The sequence below is a fragment of the Excalfactoria chinensis genome, chromosome 1 (assembly GCF_039878825.1).
Source record: "Excalfactoria chinensis isolate bCotChi1 chromosome 1, bCotChi1.hap2, whole genome shotgun sequence".
NCBI classification, from domain to species: Eukaryota; Metazoa; Chordata; class Aves; order Galliformes; family Phasianidae; genus Excalfactoria; species Excalfactoria chinensis.
The window spans coordinates 157,351,567-157,378,339 of record NC_092825.1 but is presented as its reverse complement, the minus strand read 5'-3'; the positions used below and the strand labels follow the sequence as shown (position 1 = coordinate 157,378,339).

The following is a 26,773-nucleotide window of genomic DNA, read 5'->3' as shown; positions in this document are numbered from 1 at the left end:
GAGGAATCTGTCAAACTCTTTCCTGGTACTGGAAATCCCAAGCACAGGATGGGAGGAGAATGGCTTGGAAGTGGCCCAGAGGAGAAGGATTTGGGGATGTTGGTGGATGAAACACTCAACATGAGCTGGCAAATGTGTACTTGCACACTGAATAAAAAGTGTGACCAGCAGGGAGAGAGGGAGGTAGTTCTGCCCCTCTACTCTGCTCTCATGAGACCCCACCTGGAGAACTGCATCCAGTTCTGGAGCCCCCAACACAAGAAGGACATGGAGCTGTTGGAGCAGGTCCAGAGGAGGGCCACAAAGATGATCAGAGGGCTGGAGCACCTCCACTATGAGGACAGGTTGAAAGAGCTGGGGCTCATCAGCCTGGAGAAGAAAACGCTCTGAGGAGACCTTATAGCAGCTTTCCAGTATCTTAAGGTGGCCTACAGGAAAGCTGGGGAGGGACATTTTATAAGGGCATAGAACAATAGAACAAGGGGAAACTCCTTTAAACTGGAAGAGGGTAGATTTAGATTAGATATTAGGAAGAAATTCTTTACTGTGAGGGTGGTGAGACCCTGGAACAGACTGCCCAGTGACACTGTGGATGAGCCTTCCCCAACCTGGAAGCATTCAAGGCCCAGCTAGTTGGGGGTTGTGAGCAACCTGGTCTAAAGGGAGGTGTACCTGCCTACCGCAGGGGATTGGAACTACAAGATCTTAAAGGTCCCTTCCAACCCAAACCGTTCTGTGATTCTATGATAATATACCCTTAATTTCACATAGGAACCATGGAAGTACAAAAGATAAGTCCATGTAGATGCTTATTGCTGGTACAAAGTACCCAAGCAGTGAAGCTACATCTCACAACTGTAGCAACACAGATAGGTTCAATCTCCTTGATACTAACAGCAAGAATTTATCATCTATGGGAGGGGAAAAAAAACAAAAAACATAAAAACTTACTGCTGCTTCCAGACTACAGGATACTTCCAGAGATACAAAGCAGAGCACAAAAGTCAGTCATGAGTGGCTCCAAAAAGATTTTGCAAAACCATAGCTTTGCTGTAAAACATGCCATCCCTGTTACAAAGTGTTGCCTTAAATCAGTAAGGTACGAGGACCAGATCCTGTACTTTGGCAGTGAGACACTTCTGTAACGTTTACAGATGATGTTTATGGTCTGTGTCAAAACCATAACAAACTATGCTTTATGTCTTAACTAGAGCTGGTAAAACTCACGTAACCTGTAATATTACTTGGCAATGTTCCATCACACTGTTTATTATGGAGTCCCTAAAGTAAAGGAAGCAATCTGACACTGTCCATATTATCCAATTACACAATAAAAAAAGTTACTTAACAAACTGTGACAAACACAAGTCAATCTCCCTTCATCGAAGCACAAAGAAAAAGTACACAGAAAAACAAAGCAGGAGAGCATTGTGTTTTAAGCCAGAAAGGGAGCAGGTGATTATGAAGTATGTCATCTAGGAAGTGAGAACCAGCCTTCTAAGAATACCGATTTACATAAAGAATAAAACAAACCATCTGTGCTTCTGAGATAGAAATCATGTTATAGAGCTCTCCACTTCAGCTGCTGCCTCTATTAGCAAAACTAATTATGATCTTAATCAACCACATAAGCTTTATTAAAATAAAATCAGAAAATAATAAGCATCAGTGCTTTCTGAAATTCATATCACATGCAATTACAACTTCTATTTTGGAGGCAGCTTCTCTCACACAAAGAATTTCTCATGTTTTCAATGTTTACAATGACATAAACAATGAATGACACAATCGTTGCTATTTCCTCCTTGGAGGAAACTGGATTCTTCAGGGGCAATGCTGAAAAACCAATTAATTACAGAACCATTAAAAAACCTCACATCCAATTACATCTTGCAGATTTTCTTTCTCCTCACACGCAGTGCTTCATCATTCAGCTGTACAACAGCATGGTCCCTTTGGATAGCTGAGTTCATAAGCTGGCCTCTTTACAGAGAGGAGACAACACAAGTGGGATGATAAGTAAGACAAGCATACCTAGACTTACCTACAGTTTTCAGATAAAATTCCATATTAACAGCACTTGTGGAAGTGGAGTGGAGTGGCAATAAGGCCTAGAGAAAGGAGAAACCTTAAGGCACACTTCTTACCTAGTTGTGTTTGCACATTTACCATGGTTTGTTTTAAATCCCTTTTGTAAAAGCTTCTCATGCTTACACCTAGAAAGCACTTGACCTCTCCCCCACTCCATTTTCAGTTTATTATGCAGTTTTAAGGCAAATATATATATATATCTTAATTATTAATAATTAATATGTAGGCTTTGCGCTACAATATAGTGTGCACTTATATCAGTAACACTGTTCGTCTTTTACAAAGTTATTAGGACTCTGAAAGCATTAAGATCCAAAAGTGAAAGCAGTTTAATTTCCAGAGATGATAACCACCAGAAGGACATATCAGCTTCCAACACAGCTAAGGGTGTCAACCACTTTTTTGAATATCAGGCCTTTAAAAGAGGAAAATTTTGTTCTGTACGATCTTGATACAGAAAAGCTCGCGGGCAGCATCTAGCACTGAGAAAGAGAAGTAAACTAGTCACAGATAATCAAAAATGGAGGATGCAAAGTTTATTTCCAACAGAGAGCCAAAAATGATGCACCGAGGGACTTCAGGACTCTTTCCTACCCCAATACAGTTAGCAGGAGCAGCTACTCGCTAGCAACTTTCCAAGTCACATCAGTCACAAAGCAGAGCAGCATTTCCAATAGCACACTGTACAACATACAGCTCCCTGCAAGTAAATGCACAAAGGGACTGGACTGCTCTGAACACTGTCATAGGTTACCATGACAAACACCCACAGCAGCACAGACAGCTGCTTGCCAAAGGGCAACACTCAGAAGGGAAAAAAGAAGAGCTCACTAGGATGGACTAAGCCTTGGTGATCAGGTACAGGGCACAACCAGCCCCTTTCATGACATTCCTATTGTCCTTTTTCTCATTCCTCCCCAACCCACTTGGATTTCTATTATACTATTTAAATGCTTAACTTAATAGAAAAAGCATTTAAGGATGATTAAATAAAATTTCAGTATATTATTGTCATTAAAGAGGTAAGAAGTTTTATGACAGATGAATGCAGCAGCAAATTATAGTGAACTCTTAAGACGACTGTGGGCTCGGAGCAATGCTGCTCTCCTTCTATAGCACAACTCTTCTTCCCTCCACTCTCATCCTTTTTTCATTTTCTTTCTATTCATTCCAGCTCTTGTTCATGTATTGTGCTGACATTTTGATGGGTCTTGAGATGCGAGTGCATCCTCCTTTATCTTGATCTCTTATGGCCTCAAGTTGCACCAAGGCAAGTTTATGTTGGATATTAGGAAACACTTCTTTACAGAAAGGGTAGTTAAATACTGGAATAGGCTCCCCAGGGAGATGGTTGAATCACCATCCCTGGATGTGTTTTAAGAGCTGTTTGGATGTGGTGCTCAGAGACATGATTTAGCAGAGGGTTGTTAGAGTTAGGGTACTATGGTTAGGCTGTGGTTGGACTTGATGATCTTCAAGGTCATTTCCAACCTGGGTGATTCTATGATTCTCATCATATTTCTAGCAACAAACATCTGCTGTGTGTGTTCTACAGAGACTGAATGCACAGCAGCAAGGACTGAGAGAAGTCCACTCGGGATACCTTTGACAGGCAGAGGAACTAAGATGGTTTCTTTAGTAACCCAGGCAAATACCACCATTGCAAGACCATTCCTTTTTAACCCCACAGAAAAACAGAGCTAGTAAATAGCACTTAAGCTTCCTTTTACATGCACCAAGCATCCCTACATCACAACATTACAATGGCAAGGCTGTGAGTAAGACAAAGCTGAGGAAAGGAACAGCTGGCTCTGTTTACAACTCTGTAATTAGAAAGCTATTCAAAAATAAGTATTTTACCTGAAATGGGTATTTTCTTTTAATTTCACGTGATGAAATCAATGGTTCAGCATGCTATGGAATGCTCCTTATTATCAAGCAATTTTGTTTACAAGCTGTATCAGCTCTATTAAAACAGTAGGAAAGTATCTTTAATACTTTACATGGTGTGCCACTGCATTGTTTTAAAGAAAGTCAAGGTAAAGTCTCAAGTTATATGTGCTCACCAATTGCATCATCTGAAACAAAATCAAGTTCTCTGGAGTTTTTATCTGAGCTGATTTCTATGGTATTTCTACAAAGCTCCTGGCAGGTGTCACAGTTCTCTAATACAATTAACAGAAAGCTGCTCTGAGAAGAAAATAACAGTTTTCTGAGGCCAAGAATCAATCGGCGTTATTTACTCCTCCTAAAATCCTTCAGTATTTCTGGAGTTTAGGATAGGTACTTGGCATCTCGCGGCATAGAAAAGACTGACCCCGAGGTGGAATTTTATGGGTTTGTTCAGCCAAAAGTACTCGGAATTAGTTTTTTCCAAGATACCACATATTTAATTATTTGCTTCAAGTTCTGTAACCCATATTCAATTTGTAATGCAAGCCAACAAAGCTAGATTTATAGGGGAAAGACTGATTTGTCTGTCTCAGCCCCGATGTCATCCCTCAGATGACATATTACTTTCCTAAGGGAGGATTATCAGGTAGGGAGACTAGAAAAGGAATCAGAGGAGGGAAAATGCATGTGGCAATACTATTGAAAGTGGCAGGGAAGGGATAAAGAAAAGAGAGAGACAGAATCTCTCCCTTCTTTACTGTAGACAGGCACTATTCCAAAAACCAGGACAGGAAGCCAGCTTCTGTGTGAGGAATCCAACACACTCTGTTTATTTTTGGTTTTGCTGCAGTCTTAAGAATAACATTGCCCAACACTCACAAAACCTAAGAGCAAAAGTTACAATTCAGAAAACATGCCTACGCTGGCAAAGCTCAGACAGACACTCTTCAGTGGTGCAGGTCCTCTGTAAGTAACAGTGTGGATCACAAGCTAGTACCAGCATACTTTTGCTATATCTGATAGTACACAAAGTTCACTTAGCTTCCACTACTAGTCCAAACAGACAATTCCCACCGTAGCCCAAAATGTTTTAAGGCAACTATCTTTTATTTAAAACTTCTTTCACAATTCAAAAGTGATTGCTTTGCTTACAAGTAAAGGCTGGGCTTTCATTTCATTAGTCAAAACATTTATTCTCTGCACTCCTGATGTGCTTACAAACAGGATTCAAATCCAGTAACGAAAAAGGCTCAGGTCTGCTGGGAATTCAAAGATCACAAAAAATAATGTTGTGCCCAAAAAATGGGTTTACTTTAGCCTTGGCAGTCATCATCATCCAGAAACTGTTTCTATACTGTGGTTAGTCTATTCATTATTGTCAGCCACAGGATACTGATTTGTTATGTTGTTTGAACGTTCTGTTGCCTTTTTTAGTGTAGACCTCTATTTGCTTTTTCCTCCTTCCCTAGCGTCCCAGCTTCACTCTCATTCATTTCACAAACAATTCCACAAGGAAACCACAAGCACTGCCACAGCCTCAGCATAACCCCTATGAACCTGCCTTTTCTCCCTCGCAAACTTTGGGAACTAAGCATCTCAACTATCAAGGCATGAACTCATTCCCAATTCCCAAATTAAATGTCAATCAGGAATATCCCCAAATGCATTTATAAATATATCCTCCTTCTAAGTTGTTAGTTTGGAACTTGACTGTAAGCCAGATACACAAATCAAGTACTTTGTGGGAGAGAGTAAAACATTCATATCATGAGTGAAAAAATTACCCACATGGATAAAAGCTACCACTGCCACCCCTCTCTCCATACACCGTCACTGCAAAATGCAAAGACCTCGAGTAATACAAATAAAGCCTTCCAGGTGAATATTCTACTCAGCTTAATGTGCTTTATATTAATAACCAGCCATAAATCCAACACCTTATTTAGTTTTTTAATTAAGCATGTTTATCTAGCTTTAACTCTTCAAAAATATAACTAAAAAAACCACAAAAACAGTTTAATGCTAATGTAAGTTTAATGTAAGTTTAATGTAATGTAAGTTTAACTTACAGAGCATTACTAAAAAACTCTGGTGACAATAAGATGGAATATCACTTATGTATTTCAGAAACAAATCGTAACTCCATCTCACAGTCCGGGCTAGCCTGTTCCATTTGCTTATCTCCACTTCCAAAAGATAACGCATGTTCCTTCACTTAACAGACATCCTTGCTTAAACCACTCTGGCTATGTTCAGCCGACAAGTTCCTTCTGGGTTTCTCACAAGAGCCATACGCCTTCCTCAGTCTTCTTTATTCCCTCAAGCTTGCCTGCCACTATGTAAACAATTCTGGGAAAGTTACTGCTGGAGTTATTCACTTCTGTTACTGGGAGTAATTATAAACAAGCCCCACATGAATCCTGAGATTAATGGAAAGTTCTCTCAACTCTCAGGTCCAGCTAAGACCCAGTTGTCATCTCCAAACCTCTCAACATACACAGAAGTGTAGATAATGGCAGGACAAGGGGAAATGGTTTTAAAATGAGGAAGGGAAGATTTTGGTTGGATATCAGGAGGAAGTTCTTCACTATGAGAGTGGTGAGGTGCTGTCACCTCAGGCCCAGAGAGGCTGTGGATGCCCCATCCATAGAGGTGTTCAAGGCCAGGTTGGATGGGGCCCTGGGCAGCCTGGTCTGATATTAAATGTGAAGGTTGGTCACCCTGCCTGTGGCAGAGGGTTGGAGCTTGATGGTCCTTGAGGTCCCTTCCAACCCAAGCCATTCTATGATTCTATGACTCTACTGATTTTTAGCTTCTAAACAACACAGTCTCATGTCATATTCCCCACTGTGGAACACAGTGGGCCCACATTACTATTACTCACCTTTAAATTGATAACTGCCTTAAACTTCCTACAACAGTTATTTACTTATCACCTTTCCCATGTCCATGCCTTCCACAGACTTACTGTGTTGGATGTTGGGGGTATTAAAGGAACGACTGGATATTGTGTTGAGGGACATGGTTTAGTGGGATCTATTGGTAATAGGTGAACGGTTGGACTAGATGATCTCTTAGGTCTTTTCCAACCTTGGTGATTCTATGATTCTATATTCTGTTGCAACTCAGAAAGAAGCAAGTCCTGCAGAGCCCCACAGCAATAACTAGTAAGAAGGAAAAGTGCAATTCTAGATACATACAAAGAAGTGTTCCTGCTCATCTGGTTAAGCCAGAAGTGACAGAGCAAGCAACAAAGATGTAGAGACACAAGGAATGAAGTTTTTCAGCCACTCTAAAACAAGCACAAGTTTCCTGAACATAATATGCATATTTAAATAGCAGACTGCAGAGTTCTTATCAAATTTTTTCTTTAAAAACCAGCAGAGTTGACATCCTTACTATTAACCTGTGCAACTCTCACAACAGCATCATTCTTCTACACCTTTTCAATTCGGCCTGGATAAACTTAACCTGTCTCTGCCCAGAGTTTACATCCATTCATGAAGATCATCTGAAACTGGTAAGACTGAAAACAGGAAAAGTTCTGTTCTTAACCAAACAGCTTTCATCTTTGAATCTCTGCGTCAGTCAGCCAGGCCCTCCTTTGAAAAGCTGCTTAACATTCAGTTTGGTTTTGTTTCTGGCTATTGCTTGTATTTTCAGTAGTTACAAATGAAAGAGGATGTTCTTCCAGGAAATCCTCAGTTTCGTGTCAAAGTTTCATAAACAGTTAGATTGGAATAGCACGCTGAAGCTTTTATGTAACTAGTTTTGTTCAGTTTGGAAGCTATTGTTCTAAAGAAACTCTCTCCAGTGAAAAAAAATCAGCACAACATCTCTTCCACCTTCAGTTGCAATGGATCCAAAACACAGCGAGTCCCTGTGATACAGAAGGCCCAGCAAGACAAGTTCAGTGGGAAAGGTTTCCTACACCTTTGTTTCAATATGATTAAAGAATACTTGAGCAAAATTTTAAGCAGTTATGTGTAAATAATATTACCATGTGTTGAAATATTTAGCCTAACACTAAAGCTTTTCTTTCAAGATGTATAATGTACATCTGTTTTGACTATATACAGCCACTACTGAGTCCTCATCCCCACAGCTCCCTTAGGCTGTCTAAGGAGACTTTCAAGCACATGCATCCAGCACAGCCAGGCATACATTTGTGTGAGCATTACACTACCCTGACTTTCAGCAGCCATTATTACAATCTGTGAAACGTTTAAGAACAACCTGGAAGTTACATAACTAAGGGACAGCCCTGAAAAGGGCAGAACTTTTCTCAGGTTTACCGCTTTGCAAACAAATAATCCAGTTTTAAAGCATCACAGTGCCCATAGAAAGGATGTCACATATTCAAGCAGCACTTCTCCAGCTTCACAATACAACAGTGAATTCATGCTGATGCTTCCTGTATGCAGAAAGGAAAAACAGCGCTGTATAACTGCAGACTCAATGCCAAGTTTTTGTTAATATATTGAATCACTTCGAAACAAATAGGTGGCAAATCAGAAAAATCAAAACGAAGTGACAGCAATCCACTGGAATTCAAGAGCAAAACATTTGGTTTCTACACAGGGAAAAGCTGGGAGCACCATCACATACAGGAGTAGAACGTAATCAAATAATGGGATCAATAAGGAATTAGCAACAAGCTAACAAGATGGTCATAAACACTTTAGCACACTCTCTCAGATCCTAAGCTGTCTTGGAAATATCTCCATACCTAACATTACAGCATATGTGGAACTACTGATAGATTTCATTAAATCACAAGTGGAGGGGGAAAAAAAGAAACAGTATTTTTTGCTATACTTGAGCTAGAATACTTAGAAAACCAATTGCACATGGATGCTTACAAAATCTAAAAGTTTAGGTTGGGATTTTGAGACGCTCATTCCCCCAGGTTTTACTTTTTGTGTAAGGAGAAATAATAGGGGTTTTAATTCAGTTGGCAATAGCCTACTTCGAATGAGATTGCTATGAACTTAAATATGTAACAAAGTATACTAGAGCGTTACATAACTACATGAAATTGTAACCATGTAGAAGTTACTGCAAAAACAACACATTTCCTTTAGTGTAGCACACCAAGTAGCAACCGAGCTCAAAGTGAAACCTGCATAACTGCTTTGAACCAACTGTGCATAAATGGCAATGGTTTCAAGCTGAACCAGGGGAGCTTCAGGCTGGACATTAGGAAGTACTACTTCTCGGAAAGGGTAGTCAGGCATTGGAATGCACTGCCCAGGGAGGTGGTGGAGTCACCGACCATGGGGGTGTTCAAGAAACGTTTGGACGTTGTGTTGAGGGATATGATTTAGCTGGGAAGTATTGGTGATGGTTGGACTGGATGATCTTTAGGTCCTTTCCAACCTTGATAATTCTGTGATTCTGTAAATCACAAATCTTTGCTCTTAAAACTTCCAATGACTGCACCAGGAAGACCTCCAATTTAAATTACTGAGGTAACAACTCTTTTGTTTTTTCTCCTTTCCAGCTACAAGAAAATCCAAATTTGAAACCCACATGCCCAAAGTGTGTATGTACAGTTCTCTCATGTGCCTATGTACATGTGCTTGAAAACCCCCTGCAAATGAGAGAATGCAATGTACGACGACTGAGGCAGTTCTTTATTCAAGAACATTCTTGTTTGAGAAACTGCTTTACACAAGACCCTGGTGAACAGTGATTTCAACAGTCAGTATAGTTTGAAATATTTTGTCTGCATATAATAATGTAAAACTGAAAACAAATGTGCTTTTTTAAAATGTGAATAGTTACCCCAGGGAGCGTCTGTTCAGGCAATGCATTCGCATGGCTTGACTGTGGCTTTATCTGGCACACCAGCACACCACCTTCCCTACACACACTTGTGCTTGAATAAGATATAGATATGCAAATCAAACAAGGATAAAAAGTAACAGCGATCCCTAAATTATTCTACCTCCAAGTCTCAAAACGATTACAAAGCACATCTATTGGCCAAGCAGCCTCACCAAAACAGGGGAAGCTGATCTGGCAACGTTAGGACACACAAGTATCATCTGACAGCCCAGGTCAGGGTGATAGGAGCTATATCTCCACTTGTATTTATTTTGTTAACTTTAATATTAAAATCAAAGATGAACTAATTCATCTCATTCACCTGAACCATACCAGAAAGGCAATTACGCATTGTTTGGCTCCCTTAATATAAATAAGGCACATAAAAGTAGCAAAAGATTTTTCCACAAAGCCATAAATTACTAAACTCAGTTACAAACAAGAAAGGTACTTCCAAGTGCATTGCAGCGTCCTTCTATCTAATAGAAGCTGAAAGCTACTGTTTGCTGATAGAAAAATCTCTTTTGTTTCCAAGTTAAATATTTAACTACTTAACAAGAAAGTGACAAACAACTTAATTTTCATAACTGTAAAATGAAGGTTGAAGCAAAAGAGGAGAGAAACATTTCCAACAGGTGCCCTAAGATTTAACCTTGACATCTGACTCCTGTTCCACATACAATGAAGATACATTCATTGAGCCGTTCCAAGTTAACTGCTAAAACACTGTGCAAAGCAGATTCCCACTATATAAATTACAAACTGTGTGGCAGTTTAGTAAACTGCAGTAAAAATGGATAGGGCTGCACCTGTAATACAGTGTTTACTTTGTTGCGTTCTGAGAAACCAAGAAGACAAAGCTTCTTTAATAAAAAGATCACTTCTACCACGGTGGAAATCCAGTGGAAAGTCCCTAAAAACATTTCAAATAAAGCAGTGAAAGGCTGTTATTTAAGTACTGACTTCCTCCAATTAATTCAATGCCAGCTACATGGACTGACAAACATTTTAAACTGAAATTAAGGAACACAGAGTAATCATAGAGTCACAGAACCCTTAGATTTGGAAGGAACCTGTGAAGGCCACCTAGTCCAACTCCCCTGCAATGAACAGGGACAGCATAGCTACACCAGGTTACCAAGGCCTGATCCAGACTCACCTTGAAAGTCTCCAGGGATGGGGCATCCACAGCTCTGGTCAACCTGTTCCAGCACCTCACCACACTAACAGTAAAATACTTTTTCCTTATATCCAACCTAAGTCCATCCTCCTTGAGTTTGAAGCCATTTCCCTTTGTTCTATCACCACATATCCTACTAAAGAATCTGTCCCTTTCTCTCCTGTAGCTCCCCTTTAGATACTGAAAGGCTGCTCTTGTCCTTTCCATGTTGAACAGTCCCAGCTCTCAGCCTATCCTTGTAGGACAGAGCCCACCCTGTGGATCATTTCTGTGGCCGTCCTCTGGATACACTCCAACAAGTCCACAGCTCTCCTGTGATGAGGACTCCACATCTGCACACAGTACCCCAGGTGAGGCCTCACAGTGCAGAGCAGAGGGGCAGGATCACCTCCCTCACCCTGCTGGCCACACTGTTTTGGGTGCAGCCCAGGATACAGTTGGCTTTCTGGGCTGCCAGGGCACATTGCTGTTTCATGTTCAGCCTCCCATTCACCAGTACCCCAAGGTCAAGGGGGAATGGTTTTAAACTGAGACAGGGGAGGTTTAGGTTAGATATTAGGAGGAAGTTTTTCACACAGAGGGTGGTGACACACTGGAACAGGTTGCCCAAGGAGGCTGTGGATGCCCCATCCATGCAGGCATTCAAGGCCAGGCTGGATGTGGCTCTGGGCAGCCTGGTCTGGTGGTTGGTGACTCTGCACATAGCAGGGCAGTTGAAACTAGATGATCATTGTGGTCCTTGTCAACCCAGACCACTCTATGACTCTGTGATGATTTTATGATTCTCCATGGCCCACAACACATCATTTGCAGGAGCTCATGATATGCAGGAGTGCCTGAGGTGAATTAAATGTACTTCAGCTAGCAAAACTACATTAACTACATTGAACAGGCTCACATTTGAACTTCCTTTGCACAGGTGGTTGGACCAGATGACCCCTGGGAATCCTTCTTAATCCAGGTTATCCTATGATCCCATGAAAGTTAGACCAAGTCAGAATAAGCCTATAATACACTTTACTATGTGTATTTTAAATCTGATACTTGCCTTTTAATTTACAAAAAATATTTTAAAAGGAGCTGATTCTGTGAAGATGGAACTAGATTTTTACTATAGGTTTCCATAGAGAAAAGTTGCTACTAACAATAAATACCAGCCAACCCACAAGTGGGAGAACACAAAAGATAAGAGATATAAATGAAAAGAAGGGAGCACAGCTCTGCCACCCAAGCAAGAAAGACAACAGGAGAGATATGTTTTAAAAGACGACACAGTCATCTATAGTGAAACTAATACAACAACTGTCTTTAATTCAAATACCTACAACATGTTTAGGTGCAGCCATCACATTCTATTGAATATTGGCATCTCCTTTCATTGCAAAGTTTATGCAATAACAAGGCAATCTCAGCACCCATATGTCTTTTCTGACACAGATGTTTGGATGCTTTTCTGTTTGTCCTCAATCCTTCCTAAACTAATCCTCCAGCCCTACTTCATAGAATCATAGAATTACCCAGGTTGGAAAAGACCTTGTAGATCATCAAGTCCAACCGCAGCCTAACCAGTACCCTAAATTTCTACTGCCTTAGGTAAGAGCGCCTGGACATTCATAACACCAATTCACCTTAAACTGCAAGGCTACCTAGCATTCAGTTCCTTTTATGTCACTAACATTTCTAAACCTGTCTTCACGTACAGGCTGCAGCACCAGCACATAAGAAAAACTGATGTCATCTGCATTTCACCAAGGGCGGAGGTAAACAAACACTTTCTTAAAATGAGTTCCCAAGAAATCCACGTTTCATAAAACCAAAACATCCTGTTTCTATAAACAGAACTGTCGAGCAATAACGTTCCAGAAGAGATGCTCAAAAAGGAATTGTTAATTTAATTAAATAACTTCTACTGTATTTAAGGTGTTTTTAGAAGTCGAAAAACTCCTTCACTTTTACATCCCTAACTGAATAGAACACTAAAAGGATATACAAAAATGTTTGCTGAAGCAAGGAGAACACCTCAAATCACAGTACTCAAAGAAACAAACCATGAACTGCATTTGTTCTAACACAAACGGCTCTTTGAGCCAGGTGGTGCACCAAATTTTTACCAAGAAACTCAGGGATTTAAGATCTTAACACCAGCCACAGTCTCATTTACCTTAACAGTTGATTTTGAAATAATGGTTCATATGGAGTTCAGCAACTCAGATTACACTGCAATTACTAGACAGGTTCATGCACTGTATCAGATATTCATCCCGGTAGTCATTTGCACCTTAGAGTCAGTGGGAGCTTGTGATTTTCATCTCACCAAGCTTGCACTGTCACTTCCCAAGCCTATGATTGCACGCTTCATGTTGTATTTTTCAGTTTTCTTCTGACAGGGTTACATTTGAGTTTGCGTCTAATCTGCTCCATGGTCCTTGGATATCTAGAACTTGGCGCTAGTATTACTTGCTGTAACGCTAACATCTGTCACTGCAAATTTTATCGACAATAATTTTGAATCCCGGGAGAAAAAAAGTCTAGAAAACCGGGAATGATGTTGGATTGAGAAGAAATAAACCTAAAAATTTGTTATTATAAGCTAAATTGCTTTCTTGATGAAATTGTTCGGTTCTTCCGACTAGGCATCAGATGGACACTGCAACCTAATCTATATGACTGGTGTTCAGGGATGAACAAATCAGAAGGGCTCTTCTGGTAGATGGTATGCTCAGACTAGTTGTGTTCTTTAAATATATCCAAGTATTTTTTTTCCATGCAATAGTTTTACATCCTTATTTTAAATTAATGCATGTACCCATCTAGTAGTTCAAGAAAAGAACAAATGATTGTAAGTTGAAGCTAAAATTAAAATTCATCTTATTTCTCTTATTTACTTGCAAATAAACTCTTAATCACACTATCATCACTAGGTACTTTAGGATCAACGCAGTATAGAGAAGCCGAACATTTCTGGTGTAGACATGAAGAGTTAATCAGGGTAATTTATGACCAGCATTAGGCAGAAGGTCAAACTGTATCAACATAAATGTCTCTTTTAGTATTAAGACACGTCAGCTCTTCCATTCTTCAACAAATACAATCCATTGACCCCAGAATGAAAACAGCAGCAGGTGAAATAAGGCAAAGAATGACAGAAAGGATGAACTGTAAATGCGTTATTATATACTTAAAAACAAAACAACTTTACCAGTTTATTGTCCCCTGCCATTTTCTTTTCTGTAAAAGTGCTTCCTGTGGAATTAATTACACAGTTTTGTGGTAAAGAGAGTGCTCATGCTCACATACCCTCTGCTAACGACCACCAAATAAGAAGCATGAAAGAAGTTGAGACATAAAGAAAAATACATTGATCATCCTATCCTCAAACTGTACCTATTTAATGAATCAGTGATGCATTTAGACATGACAAAATAAAACTGCATCATGCCTAAAGTAGAGCAGATAAAAAACTTTCGGTTGTAATATAACACATTTAATACACACATACAGCAAATGGACTAAGCTTGTGAGCTATTACAGAACCACAGAATGGCTTGGGTTGGAAGGGACCTCCAGGATCGCCAAGCTCCAACACCCCTGCAGCAGGCAGGGCCACCAACCTCCACATTTAATACCAGACCAGGCTATCTGTACAGCACACCCGAGCCTTTATCAAACCTTTTACTGATGTCAGATTTTTCAGATTTAAATAGCTGCCCCCTTCTGATTATTCCAAACTCCAAGTGATGCAATCACCCAAAGTATTCAATAAAAATTCAGAACACTGCATGTAATACATGCATACGTACATATACAGTAATTGGTTGGGTTTGGGCTTGTTTTGATTTTCTAGTTAAATCCTATTATACTGGACAGAAGCACGGGGAAACTTCAAAGACTAGCCCTGTTCCCCACACACGGAGTCTGAAATGCAATGCTTGTGTTTCACCATTCCCATAGCAACAGCATTTCAATTCTTTATTTCAGAGCCTTCCCCTGTAGGAGCTAAACCACACGTTCATTCTTACTCTCCTTTAAAGTGAACTTGTAGAGAAGCCTCTCTTTTTTCAGGCTACCAATGCTTCCCAGACAAACATGACTTACACTTTTGTGATAAACTCGATGTTAGAGGTATCACGTGGCCATCTCTCCCACAGCTTAACCTTTAAGTGCATAACTGAAATGCTTCTGTGGGACTACCAATTACTGCAGCTCTTTTACTACCGCACAAAACTGTTCAACACCAAACTGAGCTATAAGACTCCAGAATCCATTTTTAGCCTAGGGCTCTAGGCCAAGAATAACCTTTTCAGTTCTCTAGGAAGACAAACACACAAAGATATAAAAACTGACAGAGGGAATACAGCACTTCTTGCCAAAAGAGTTAGTATTTTAAAATATATGTTTCTGAAGATCATACTCTTTCGTCTTACCTGATTCTTAACCTAGGGCAAATCTTCAATAACATCCTTTTAAAGACTAAGTATTTCTGAACCATACTACCATCTTTCTGTAACAAACACTACTACAGAACAACCTCTCCGTTCTTACATTGCATTAATACATTTAAAGCCACTCTGAAGACCTGGAATCGTAATGAAAGCTTCCAAGTTCCTATCTTTTACAACAGCATCTTTCAGAAGATCTCAAGGAGAATGACTCAACACCCATTCTTATGGACATCTTGTATTGTGTTCACCAAGCTGTAAAAACAGAAGGCAGGGTACCAAAACTGGTTTCTTTTTAGAGTTGTTTGTTTCTGCTCCTCATGCTCCCTATCAGTGCAATCATGGATAACTTGCATCTTTATAGAACATTACATAGTAAGAGCAAAGTTTGCAAGGTAATTTTTAAACAGAGGCACAGAACTACATCTATGCTGGAACCAACTGAAACTAACTGAAATAATCACTTAAAAGATTATATATATATTAGCACTTAATATAAATACATAAAAGGCTTTTAAATTTATCAGTACACAAGACATTCAACTTATTTTGTCCACCCTTAAGAAGGTCCTGATTGGTTAGAAGTTTAATTCAGCACACTCTAATATGCCAGTAGTTGATATACAATAAGAAGAAATATACAAACAGAGTAGCTGCCTCGTCTCTAAAATCCCTTAGTACAATTTTAACAAACCGTAGTTCGTTTTGGTTATATTATCCTATACCACTTGCATACAATATTTCCTTTGAGGAGCTAGCAAAAGATCATCTTTTTTCATGTCGAATTTGAATAAGCATACCGAGAAGAAAAAAAAAAAAGAGAAAAAACATGGAAGAAATACCCCATTGTTTTAAAAAAAGAATAGGAATAAAAGAAATTAAGCCTTTACCATGATGGTTTTCCACCAAATGTTAAAGTTCCACTGAGTAGAAAGATGCGTTATATAATACAGCCACAATTCAGCAGCTCTATTAGCTTCTGCAATATTTTGACTATGAAAATGTACCACCTGCTCAGAAGATATTTTAAAAGGACATCAAGAACCACAAACAATAACGAGCTTCGGCATGTTGAATAACATGCTTCAGCATGTTGAAGTTACGTAGAAACTAGGTACTGGTACCCATAGGTCTTAAAGTAAGTTGAAGTGCGGCAACACCATATTTTATATGGACTCCACAAGCAAATTCTTGCATTTATACCTTTCTGCAAAAAGACTAGCAAGGGGAAAATTGCACCTGAGGTATAATGACTGAGCGACACAAAGAATGTGAGCAAGAAGTGAAGACAAGACATTAGTATAGCGCGATCCGAACTGCCTGGTAAATGGAACACAGGCAAAGGAGCAGGCATTCAGCCAGGCCAAAAGTCAAATCTTGGAACAGAAATGGCAAGCGATGCTCACCAAGTAGGGAAACAACACCATACATAGTGGAAGGCAGTACAAAAGTTTTCTTGAACTTGGATGAACTCAATAAATAAATAAATAAGCCTCGGAATCACAACATCCAGCAAACATGGGAAACCTGAGTATAAGTCTTGCCCCCTAAGCTATCACAGCAGCTCAGGGCAGCCTTCAACCCCAGCTGCTGAGAAGACTTCTTTCATCTTTCATCAGAAATCCCATCCCAGAAGTCTTCATCCCAGCCAGTGTTCTGTCATTATACAACATGTGAATGACATGATGCTCCTCCACTCCCACTGAACAGCACTGTTACTATGTTTGCTGCATCTTGAAGTGGTTAAATTGAACAAACTCATCTAGGCCTCAGTGTTCTCAGAAGAAGGGATTACAGCAAGGGCATGACACATCACGTGTGAATCGTTTTATCTACCTTTTCTCCTATTATATTTATAAACAGCTAAAGTTCCAAAGTAAAACAAGAAAGTCAACTTACTAACAATTCTGCTTGCCATTGCAACAGTTTCACTACCTTTAAAACTTCAGACGAGGCTACAAATGAACTGCCATGATTGTATTTCTGGTATCTTGCCTCACTTCCAGTAAACCTCATCTGAGTGTACGTTCTGCTCCACTTCTTTCCTTACAAGATTCATCTCCAATTCAACTTTCCTTTTCTATCATATTTCTTGCCAGCTTTCCTCAACTCCTCCACCAGTTTCAGTGATTATCAGTTTATTTCTATGCACACCTTTTACAAACCTGTTCATTTCTCATCACCAGCAACAGATCCAACTGGGCACTTGCACTACTCACGTTGAATGTCTTGCATTTCACAGCACTGAAACTTAGAAACAGAAGTTTGATTTCCTCCCTAAAGCAGGAGTCTCAGATCTACCTTGCTGTTGTGATGTGGTGATCAGGGATATGATTTAGAGGAGGGTCATTAGGGTAGTACGGTCAGGTTGTGGTTGGATTTGATCATCTTTAAGGTCTTTTCCAACCTGGGCAATTCTGTGATTCCATGATCTGAAAATGGTTTCAGAAAGGAAGGGTTATCAAGAAAGGTAAGTAAAGTAACAGATAAGAAACACCTTCTGACATACTTCCCTGTTTGTTCAGTACAAACAATTCCCTCCATTCAACAAGGAGTACAAGTTTCCAGGCTCCAGCCTCGATATGTAACTACTGCAACTTGCACTAAGGAATAAAACCACTCACCTACAGAAAACCAACAAAAAAAAACCTTATCCATTCAGCAGCACAAATCACTTCAGAGTGCTCGACTTTCACATTCAAAACCTCCAGCTACTTCTAGCGTCCTCTCTAACCATACCCAGAAAAGCTACCTTACAGCAGCACCAAAAAATCCTCAGCAAGCTTCTAACTAAGGGGGTCAGAATTCACACAGCAGAACATGAAACATTTCATGTGTCTTCAGTAGTGAGTGCAAACCTCAAATTAAATGCAGAACTAACCCTCACTCGGGCTCTGCCAAGATCATCTTCTCACTCCTAAAGTTTGACTTCTTCCTTCTTTAAAAAGTATTTCTCATACGGAGCAGGACAGAAGGAAGAGAGACTGTTATTGTTATTTCTATTTTTAAATAGTTAGGAGGTTTACAGATATTATGGTGCTCTGTACCATACAAGGTAAAAAAGGAATAAAACAGCAAGCTGGCCAGCAAGATACCCTTGGGGAAAAAAGGGCGGGGAGAAGCATTGACATTTTAGAACTGTTCTCACAGGGACGCATCTCCCCACAGATTTAGAAGAAAGCAATAGTTCCTTCAGAAGCTTAACTCCTCGGTACCTTTGCAAGGATCACTTTACAGGGACTGGTACTACTCTGTTCAGTGGGTCTTCTGCCTAACAAAATACAGTCAAGGTGCTATAAGAAATCAGGAGATGGAACACCCATCTCCACCTTTGCCACTGATCTGCGCTCTAAAGCGAAGACGTTTCTGGCTCTTTTAAGTTTGCATATTGTTGAACAAAAAGTAAATGAGCAGATTATTTTCCTAATTCTGGTCTCACGAGAAAATGATAATGATATTTCTCTCTCCTGTTTCAGAAGTGCCGTTTAAATTATTAAATCACACCGATTTTAACTGTGATTTCAGTACCCAACCAGTGTGGCAATTTTCTCCAATCTGAAGATGCCTCACCAGCACAGCCAGCACAGCCCGCTGCCAGAGGAAGCCGCTCATCCCATCCTTCCCAGAATGGTCATTCTGATATGCAAAACAAAAGTACCAAAGGCTTGGCTGCTCTTGCAACGTTGTAGGCAGTGTCACTGCTGAAAGCCACTGGCCTCTCCTGTAGGCAAATGAATGCCAAGCTTTCTAAATTTAAATTCAGCAGTTAACCTTTTGCAGTATGAATTTTAAACAATTATTTGCAGCAGAAGATCCGTAAATGTCATCTGTTAGTTAAATCATTTCCTCCATGTTTTTCTAATCTCTGTTCACAACATTCTGATTGCTAACTTAACTGCTCAGAAAATCAGTTTTTTCCTCAATTTTACAAACACAAAGTATTCAAAGCCATTACGTTCAGTCGAGAACATACAAGCTCACCTTCTTGCTCACAGAGCCTTTCCATTTGCAGTCCAGAAGGCCAACTGTATCCTGCATGACAACAAGAGAAGTGTGACCAGCAGGGTGAAAGGAGGTGATTCTGTCCCTCTACTCTGACCTCTTGAGACCCCACCTGGAGAACTGCATCCAGTTCTGCAGCCCCCAACACAAGAAGGACATGGAGGTGTTGGAGCAGGTCCAGAGGATGGCTATAAGGATGATCAGAGGGCTGGAGCACCTCCCCTACGAGGACAGGCTGAAAGAGCAGGTGCTCATTAGCCCAGAGAAGAGAAGGCTCCTCGAGAACCTTAGAGTGGCCTTCCAGTTACCTGAAGGGGGGCTACAGGAAAGCTGGGGAGGGACTTTTTATAAGGGCATGGAACAACAGGACAAGGAGAAACTGCTTTAAACTGGAAGAAGGCAGATTTAGACTAGATATTAGGAAGAAAATCTTTACTGTGAGACATTGGAACAGGTTGCCCAGCAAGGTTGTGGATTCAAGGCTAGGACGGGGCTTCGAATAATCTGTTCTATAAGAAGGTGTCCCTGCCTGTAGAAGGGGATTAGAACTATATGATCTTAAAGGTCCCTCCCAACCCAAACCACTTTGATTCTTTCACTTCCACCACTTCATACATTTCCACTCAGTATTTCACGCATTTTTTCCCCTCATTTCTTACCTTCTGCCTCTGAATAATATCTTCCTTACACCCTTTTTTCCTGGTATTTTCTGATATTCATTCCAATTTGGCACAGTTGATTCTGCCCTGGTCTCTTCCTCTCCCTCAAGTACTTTGCATTTTCAAAACTCTTGTATAATAACTGTAGTCAGATTCACAATGCCTCACCTGCTGTACAGATGCCTAAACCAAAATGTCTTTTGCATGAAAGACACAAAAGAAACAGACCAGAGGAAGGAGGAAGAGGAGACACACAAACCACACAGGATTACTCCGTCTCTGCCTCCCAACAAGGATTGTAACTATATGAGCCTCTCTCATCAAAAACACAGCAGTTTCACTAAAAGCACATGAGAAGGCACATGTAGCACTTCTACCACCACAACAGCACTTTCAGAGCTCCCCAAGTCAGTCATCTTCAGGACAAATGGGCCAAGGACACACGGTGACAAGATTTTCACAAGAGAAATCAATTTTCATCCATCTGTATGCAGAGCGTGGTCAAAGACGCTTTGGCAGTTCTAGGTAGAGCTGTTTGAAAAACAGCTACCCTAAATTGAAAGTTAACATTAAGGGTAAGGGTTCAACGAACAGCTGAGCTTGCTGCAGCTGTAATTCAGATGTTCCGCTCTCCTTCCCGCTGTGATTTCTATGCTGTCAATCTCTTTTACTCTCAGCTGTTGTACTTTTGGAGCTTCCCTGCCAGCCAAAAATTAAAACAAAATAATAATTTAAAAATAAAAAGAAACATCACATTGGGGATGGAGATGAACACATGCACACAGCCCCTACAGTCAACAGTAGAAAGCCATTAATCTTCCCAAGCCGCATTCTGAAAGGGTAACCAGGCAATCGAGTACTTCTAATTTGCTTTCATGTAACAAAAGCCACCCTGAGCTACTTCACTTTATTTAGTGCTGAGAAATGCCTACCGGCACCTGCAAAGTCACTGACCGCATTTCAGCTATGAGAGTATAAATCTCCTGACAAAGGAGGTAACTTCCAAAAGCACAACTTGCTACACTCCACACAGCAAAAGAGCTAACAGACTCTTTTCAACAGGAGTCAATAGTCTTAATGTTTACATGATTCACAAACCAAGCGGACATACATTGCCTTGGGGAAGTGAAAACATAACCAAATGGTTTCAGAGTGGCACACAGAAGTTTTAAGTGCCTAACTATGTTTACGGTCCTCAAAATCCATTTAATTTGATAAAGCTTCTTCATGAAGGGAGCATTTAACAGGAGGGGGAACAGCTGTTTACAAGGATGGATATTGATAGGAAAAGGGGGAATGGTTTTAAACTGAGATGGGGGAGGTTAAGGTTAGAGATTAGGAGGAAGTTTTTCACACAGAGGGTGGTGACACACTGGAACAGGTTGCCCAAGGAGGTTGTGGATGCCCCATCCCTGGAGGCATTCAAGGCCAGGCTGGATGTGGCTCTGGGCAGCCTGGTCTGGTGGTTGGTCACCCTGCACATAGCAGGGGGTTGAAACTGGATGATCATTGTGGTCCTTTTCAACCCAGGCAAGTCTATGAAATATTTCAGCATCAGCCTTATAAAATATCTATGAAGCACTGCTTGTCAGAAAAAAAATAGTTGGTGAAGGTAAAGTCTGAAAACTACTTCTATACTGCTGGATAAACAGCATCAAAATTGTGTTAAGTTCTTAGCCTTGATATAGACACAAAAAAGAGCTGCATCTCATAAGTTTTGGCTGCAGAATAACATTCAGTTCACTTGTGAGAGTAAAGAAGTGCACTGCCTCCTCTTCACTTAATACACAAATAACATCTTAAGTGTAAGGGAATTAGTAAGACTAGAAATAAACACAGGAAGGTTGTAAAAAGAGACCATTTGTTGGATATAAGAATAAATAACTTTTGGGTTTGTTTGTTGGTTGTTTTTTTCAGCTGCCTGGTTTTATGGCATTGTTTTATTGACAGGAATTTTGGATAAGGTGATCAAAATACAAATTCCAGATCACAAGCAGTAACTACCCAAGAGAATTCTTAAAAGGAAAGCGACATATCAAACCTCATGTCCAAATAATAACCAAATACTGGAGCCCATTTGATAGCTACTATGGGCTCACGAAAGTGTGCAGTAGCACAAACGAACAGGTCTGTATTGGTGACATCCATACCGGTGTAAAGAAGACATAGAACATTTATAGGAGTCACAAGCTTCTCTCTCATCACAACCAAGAGCAAGTAATCCTTCCTCATGTGCCTAACCCTGAAAAGGATGAAACAGGGACCCGGGAGGAAAAGTTCAAGGGATCTATCTTCAAACAAGCGGCCAAAGCCTACAGAGGTTGAAGTGATACAGGCAGTGATACAGGCAGCCCTGGATATACATTTAAGTATCAACTTTGAGGCTTTTTCTTCCTCTTTTATAAACGAACATGCTTATAGCATTCCCAGTGGTTCTGAGGAATATAATTGCATACTATTACTTAAGAACTATGTGATTATTGCACTGCGGTCTTCTGCATAACCCACCCTGTAATAAAAGTGATAAGAATAGCATTTATTGTTTTTGAAATGTTTTTTTGCAATTCATCCACACTGATGTGGTTTAAAACATCTGACTAAACTCAAGATCCTCCACAGAGAGGATGTACTTTCTTCTAACCATAGTGCACACCATGAAAACTCTCTCCTGCACACAAGATACTTCCATACGGTTCAGAAGAGCAGGTCATGCTCAGCTCTTGAGAAAAGCTTTCAGAAACAAGAAGGGAGAAATGGATGAAGTGTGGGAAAAAAGAAGGCTCCAGGGAGACCTCATTGTGGCCTTTCAGTACTTGAAGGGAGCATATAAACATGAGGGGGAATGGTTGTTTACAAGGGTGGATAGTGATAGGACAAAAGGGAATGGTTTTAAACTGAGACAGGGGTGGAGGGGGTTAGGTTACATATTAGGAGGAAGTTTTTCACACAGAAGGTGGTGACACACAGGAACAGGTTGCCCAAGGAGGCTGTGGATGCCCCATCCCTGGAGGCATTCAAGGCCAGGCTGGATGTGGGTCAGGGCAGCCTGGTCTGGTGGCTGGCAACCCTGCACATAGCAGGGGGCTTGAAACTGGATGATCCTTGTGGTCCTTTTCAACCCAAGCCATTCTATGTCTTCATGATTAGAAAGTCGTACACACGCTCACAGAACTGTGTGCCTATGCAAGAGGTATCCGATGCAAAGGAAAGTTACAGAAGAAAGAAACATTCTAAGAAGCTGCAGTAACAGAAACTGACGAGTGAGAAGCCTCCGCAATTGCTGCAGAATGTAACTACAGTAAGAACTAGAGAAGTCAAATGATTTGCTCCCAGCTATTAAGGCAAGCAGCATACATTCCTTCTGCAAACTTATCAACTGCTGCAAAAACTCCGACCCCTAACTTCAAGAAAACAAAAACAACATTAACAGAGCATCTCAAGTTTAAGGCTTCAATCTTCCTCAGGCTTATTTAAAGCACTAAAAACATTTGCAGAAGACAAGCTTGATAACATTTTATTAGTCTGGAGACCGTCATTGTCTCAGAGTATGAACTCTGAGTACCCAATGCTAAGACACTGTCAAGATGCAGACAGGGTTTCATTCTTTTGAAAATCCCCTTCTCCTCAGAGAACTCAATCCCCTGCGCTTGTCTCCTCAGTCATGGATTGGCTTCATTTTTCTGTGAGATTAATCCTCTTTAGCAAACAGAACGACTACTCCCACCCCAAACATGACTTCGGAGACATCGGGACATCAAATCCAAAAGTAAAAGTCACTCGTTGCAAGGACATATTGCAAGCAGTCCAAGAAAGCACTGTTTTTGTATCGTGCACGTCTACGGAGAGGAAGTGAGAGAGAAAATTCCCATCAAGAGTTTGTCCTGAGAGTTACAGAAAGCTGGATTTAAGCCAAGCGTCTCTTCTGTTTATATATTCTACTTATGTAATGTAACAAGTGGAAAGGAACACAGCTTTTCGGAAACATATCAACACAGAACTGAACCCACAAGGCAAACAATTCTCACTCATCAGTTACAACACGCTGCTACAAACAAAAACATAAAGCAACCATAGATTAGCACACGGTTATCCTAAATGGGAACAAGGAATAAAGGACAGTTGCTACGGAACCGAGCCACGGGCCACACCACAACGCCACTTACACAAAGCAAAAAGAAAAGGAAAAACCCCATTCTGCATTTAATTTCATATTCTGTATCTTCTGTGTAGCTTCTGATAAAACATCTTGCTTTGTGAGACGAGCTGATAGTCATTTTTGTTCTGACTGCATGCAGTTCTATTACCACGCACCTCACGGCTTTGATCACCAAGTTGCTTTACTGTCAGCAGAGCAATTCATGCCACCAAGCAATACATTTCACTGATGGATGAAATGAAGTTTCCTACATATATCTATTGATAGGAGCACACACACGATCTGTGAAATCCATTCAGCAACAAGTGACAGAGCTAAAAAAAACAACTAAATTTGAAGTACTAGAGACGCTGCTCTGCTCCCTACCAGCTGGGACAGACCCCAGCATGCAGTAAGCAGCTATGTTTCTACAGAGAGAAACACACAGATATCCTCATGTGCAGGAGTTAAGTGGGAGCTGGGTTCATGTTATCACATGCTTGCATGCAGGTATAGCACCTGCCGTTCTGTGGGACAGGAACAAGTGATTACTTGCCTGCTCCTTTACTGTTACAACACAACTATCTTCAACAGGCAAACGGGGACACAAAAGGGCATGTGGAGGTGGTACAATAAATATCTTCAGAGCATACCAACATTCTTCCAGCGTGGGTTTCTACTGCTCTGCCAAGTGACACAATGCAGAGAACAAATCATGTTCCAGCCCCTTACACAAACAGGGGCAGAAAACCAGATTACAGTTCCACTGCTGGTAACTGCTCCTTGAGATGTGAAACAAGTGGGCATTTTCTATGTTGGAAGGAGGGACAAGGTGAACACAGAGTGCAAATGCTTCCCCTCTCTACACCTTTCCACAAGGCCATTAGGCCTATCTCCTCTGTGAATGTATGTAATGATGGTGTCCCCTACTGTAAAATGAGTACAGCGCATGTAAAGATGATCGCTTTTGCCTCGGAAGACAGCATTGCATACAGAGCTGGAAATATTGCTGCCTGACTTTGTATGATTCTACTTACATGATCTGACAGCAATAGGACAAGGAGGGATGGCTTTACACAAAAAGGGGAATTTTAGGTTAGATGTTAGGCAGAAATTCTGTGTTCAGAGTGCTGAGGCACTGGAACAGGTTGCCTGGCAAAGCTAAGGGTTCCCCATCCCTGGAGGTGTTCAGGGCCAGGTTGGCTGGGGCCTCAAGCAGCCTTATCTTGTGGATGCCAACCCTGCCATCTTTAGGGTCTTTTCCAACCCAAACCATTCTAATGGCTTTAAGGATACAAGAGTGGATGTCAACCTTACTGCCTGACAAGTACCATTTGTGAAAGACAGCACGCTCCCTGCAGAGCAAAAGTGCTCCTCCACGTGTAGCAAGACACATTAAGAAGCATTCGTGTGCATCTTCATGTGGTTACACACAGACCTTCGCCCCTCCACGACAGGTGGGTGCACCCACGCTGTGAGAAAGTATCCAACCCAACATGAACGCGTGTTCCTCACACAACCACATCCAAAGGTGAGCTCCAGGGAGACACAGAGACGTGCAGTCCTCAAGGTTAGTGCAGAAACCAGGCGTAAGGCTGAACCCCCCCCCCCACTCTCACAGCTCTGCCTCACTCGATGCGAAAGCAGCCTACAAGTACATGAGTGTGCGTGTGGGGAGGTGGGGGGTGGCTGCAGCCATCTGGGAGCCAACACCTACCTCAGGCACGGCGCTGAGAGGGGGGTGAAGATAAGAGATAAGCTCCACGCAGAGCGATAAGGTCCACGCAAAGCTGCTTGCCCCAGAGGTTGAGTTGGGAATGGAAGCAATGCGCCTAAGGGGGCGAGGGCGAGGAGAGCGGGACCCCTCGGAGATCGAACGGCCCCCATCTCCCTCCCCTCGCCTTCCGAAGGTGGGACCCCGGCCGTCCCCATCCCCTCCCGTCCCCTCTGCCTCACCTGCCCGCACCGTGTCGGAGAGGTCGTGAGTGAGGGCTGAAGCGCTGCGCGGGAACTCCTTCAGCTTCCTGCCGCTCAGGTTGAGCCCCCCGGAGTGAGCCGCCTCCTCCAGCGCCCGCTCCAGACCGCGGTTCAGAGGCTGCAGACCCAACGCACCGCCGCCGCCACAGCCGCCGCCGCCACAGCCGCCGCCGCCCACCCCGCCCGCTGCCACCGCCAAGGCAGCGGCGGGGAAGGGCTGCGGCTCGCTTCCCAGCGTCGCCATCTTTCCCCTCACCGAGGGGAACGCCAGGGGCCGCCGGAGCTGCCTCGCTCTCCCTCTTTCCTCCTCCTCCTCCTCCCGCTCGCTCGCTGTGGTGGTAAGGGGTGGGGGGAGCGGCGGCGAGAGCAGAAGGCGGAGGCGAACGGGGAGGGCGAGGCGCAAGCACTACGCATGCTCCGCCTCGCCCCCTCCGCTTTCCTTTTCCCCGACGGAGACGCGCAGGGCGGGGCGCTGTGGCGCCACCTGCCGGCGGTGCGCGGAGCGGCGCTGTGCAGGCGCTGAGGGTAGAGCGCGTGTGCTGAGGTGGAAAGACTCATTTGGAAATTA

At 41.8% G+C, this 26,773-nt stretch overlaps 1 protein-coding gene across 11 annotated transcripts in view; it reads right to left on the bottom strand.

The window, feature by feature from the left end:
• The window catches only part of LRCH1 (leucine rich repeats and calponin homology domain containing 1), a 113,306-nt gene extending 86,742 nt beyond the window's left edge, over window positions 1–26,564 (bottom strand). For all 11 annotated transcript variants that reach the window (XR_011905978.1, XR_011905982.1, XR_011905976.1 and 8 more), the window contains exon 1: window positions 26,185–26,564. Coding sequence is in view for 6 of the 11 variants with exons in the window: in XM_072359309.1 (XP_072215410.1) it covers window positions 26,185–26,449 (265 nt within the window). In the remaining 5 variants the exon portion in view is untranslated. The remainder of the gene's footprint in view (window positions 1–26,184) is intronic.
• Between the last annotated feature and the right edge of the window lie 209 nt (window positions 26,565–26,773).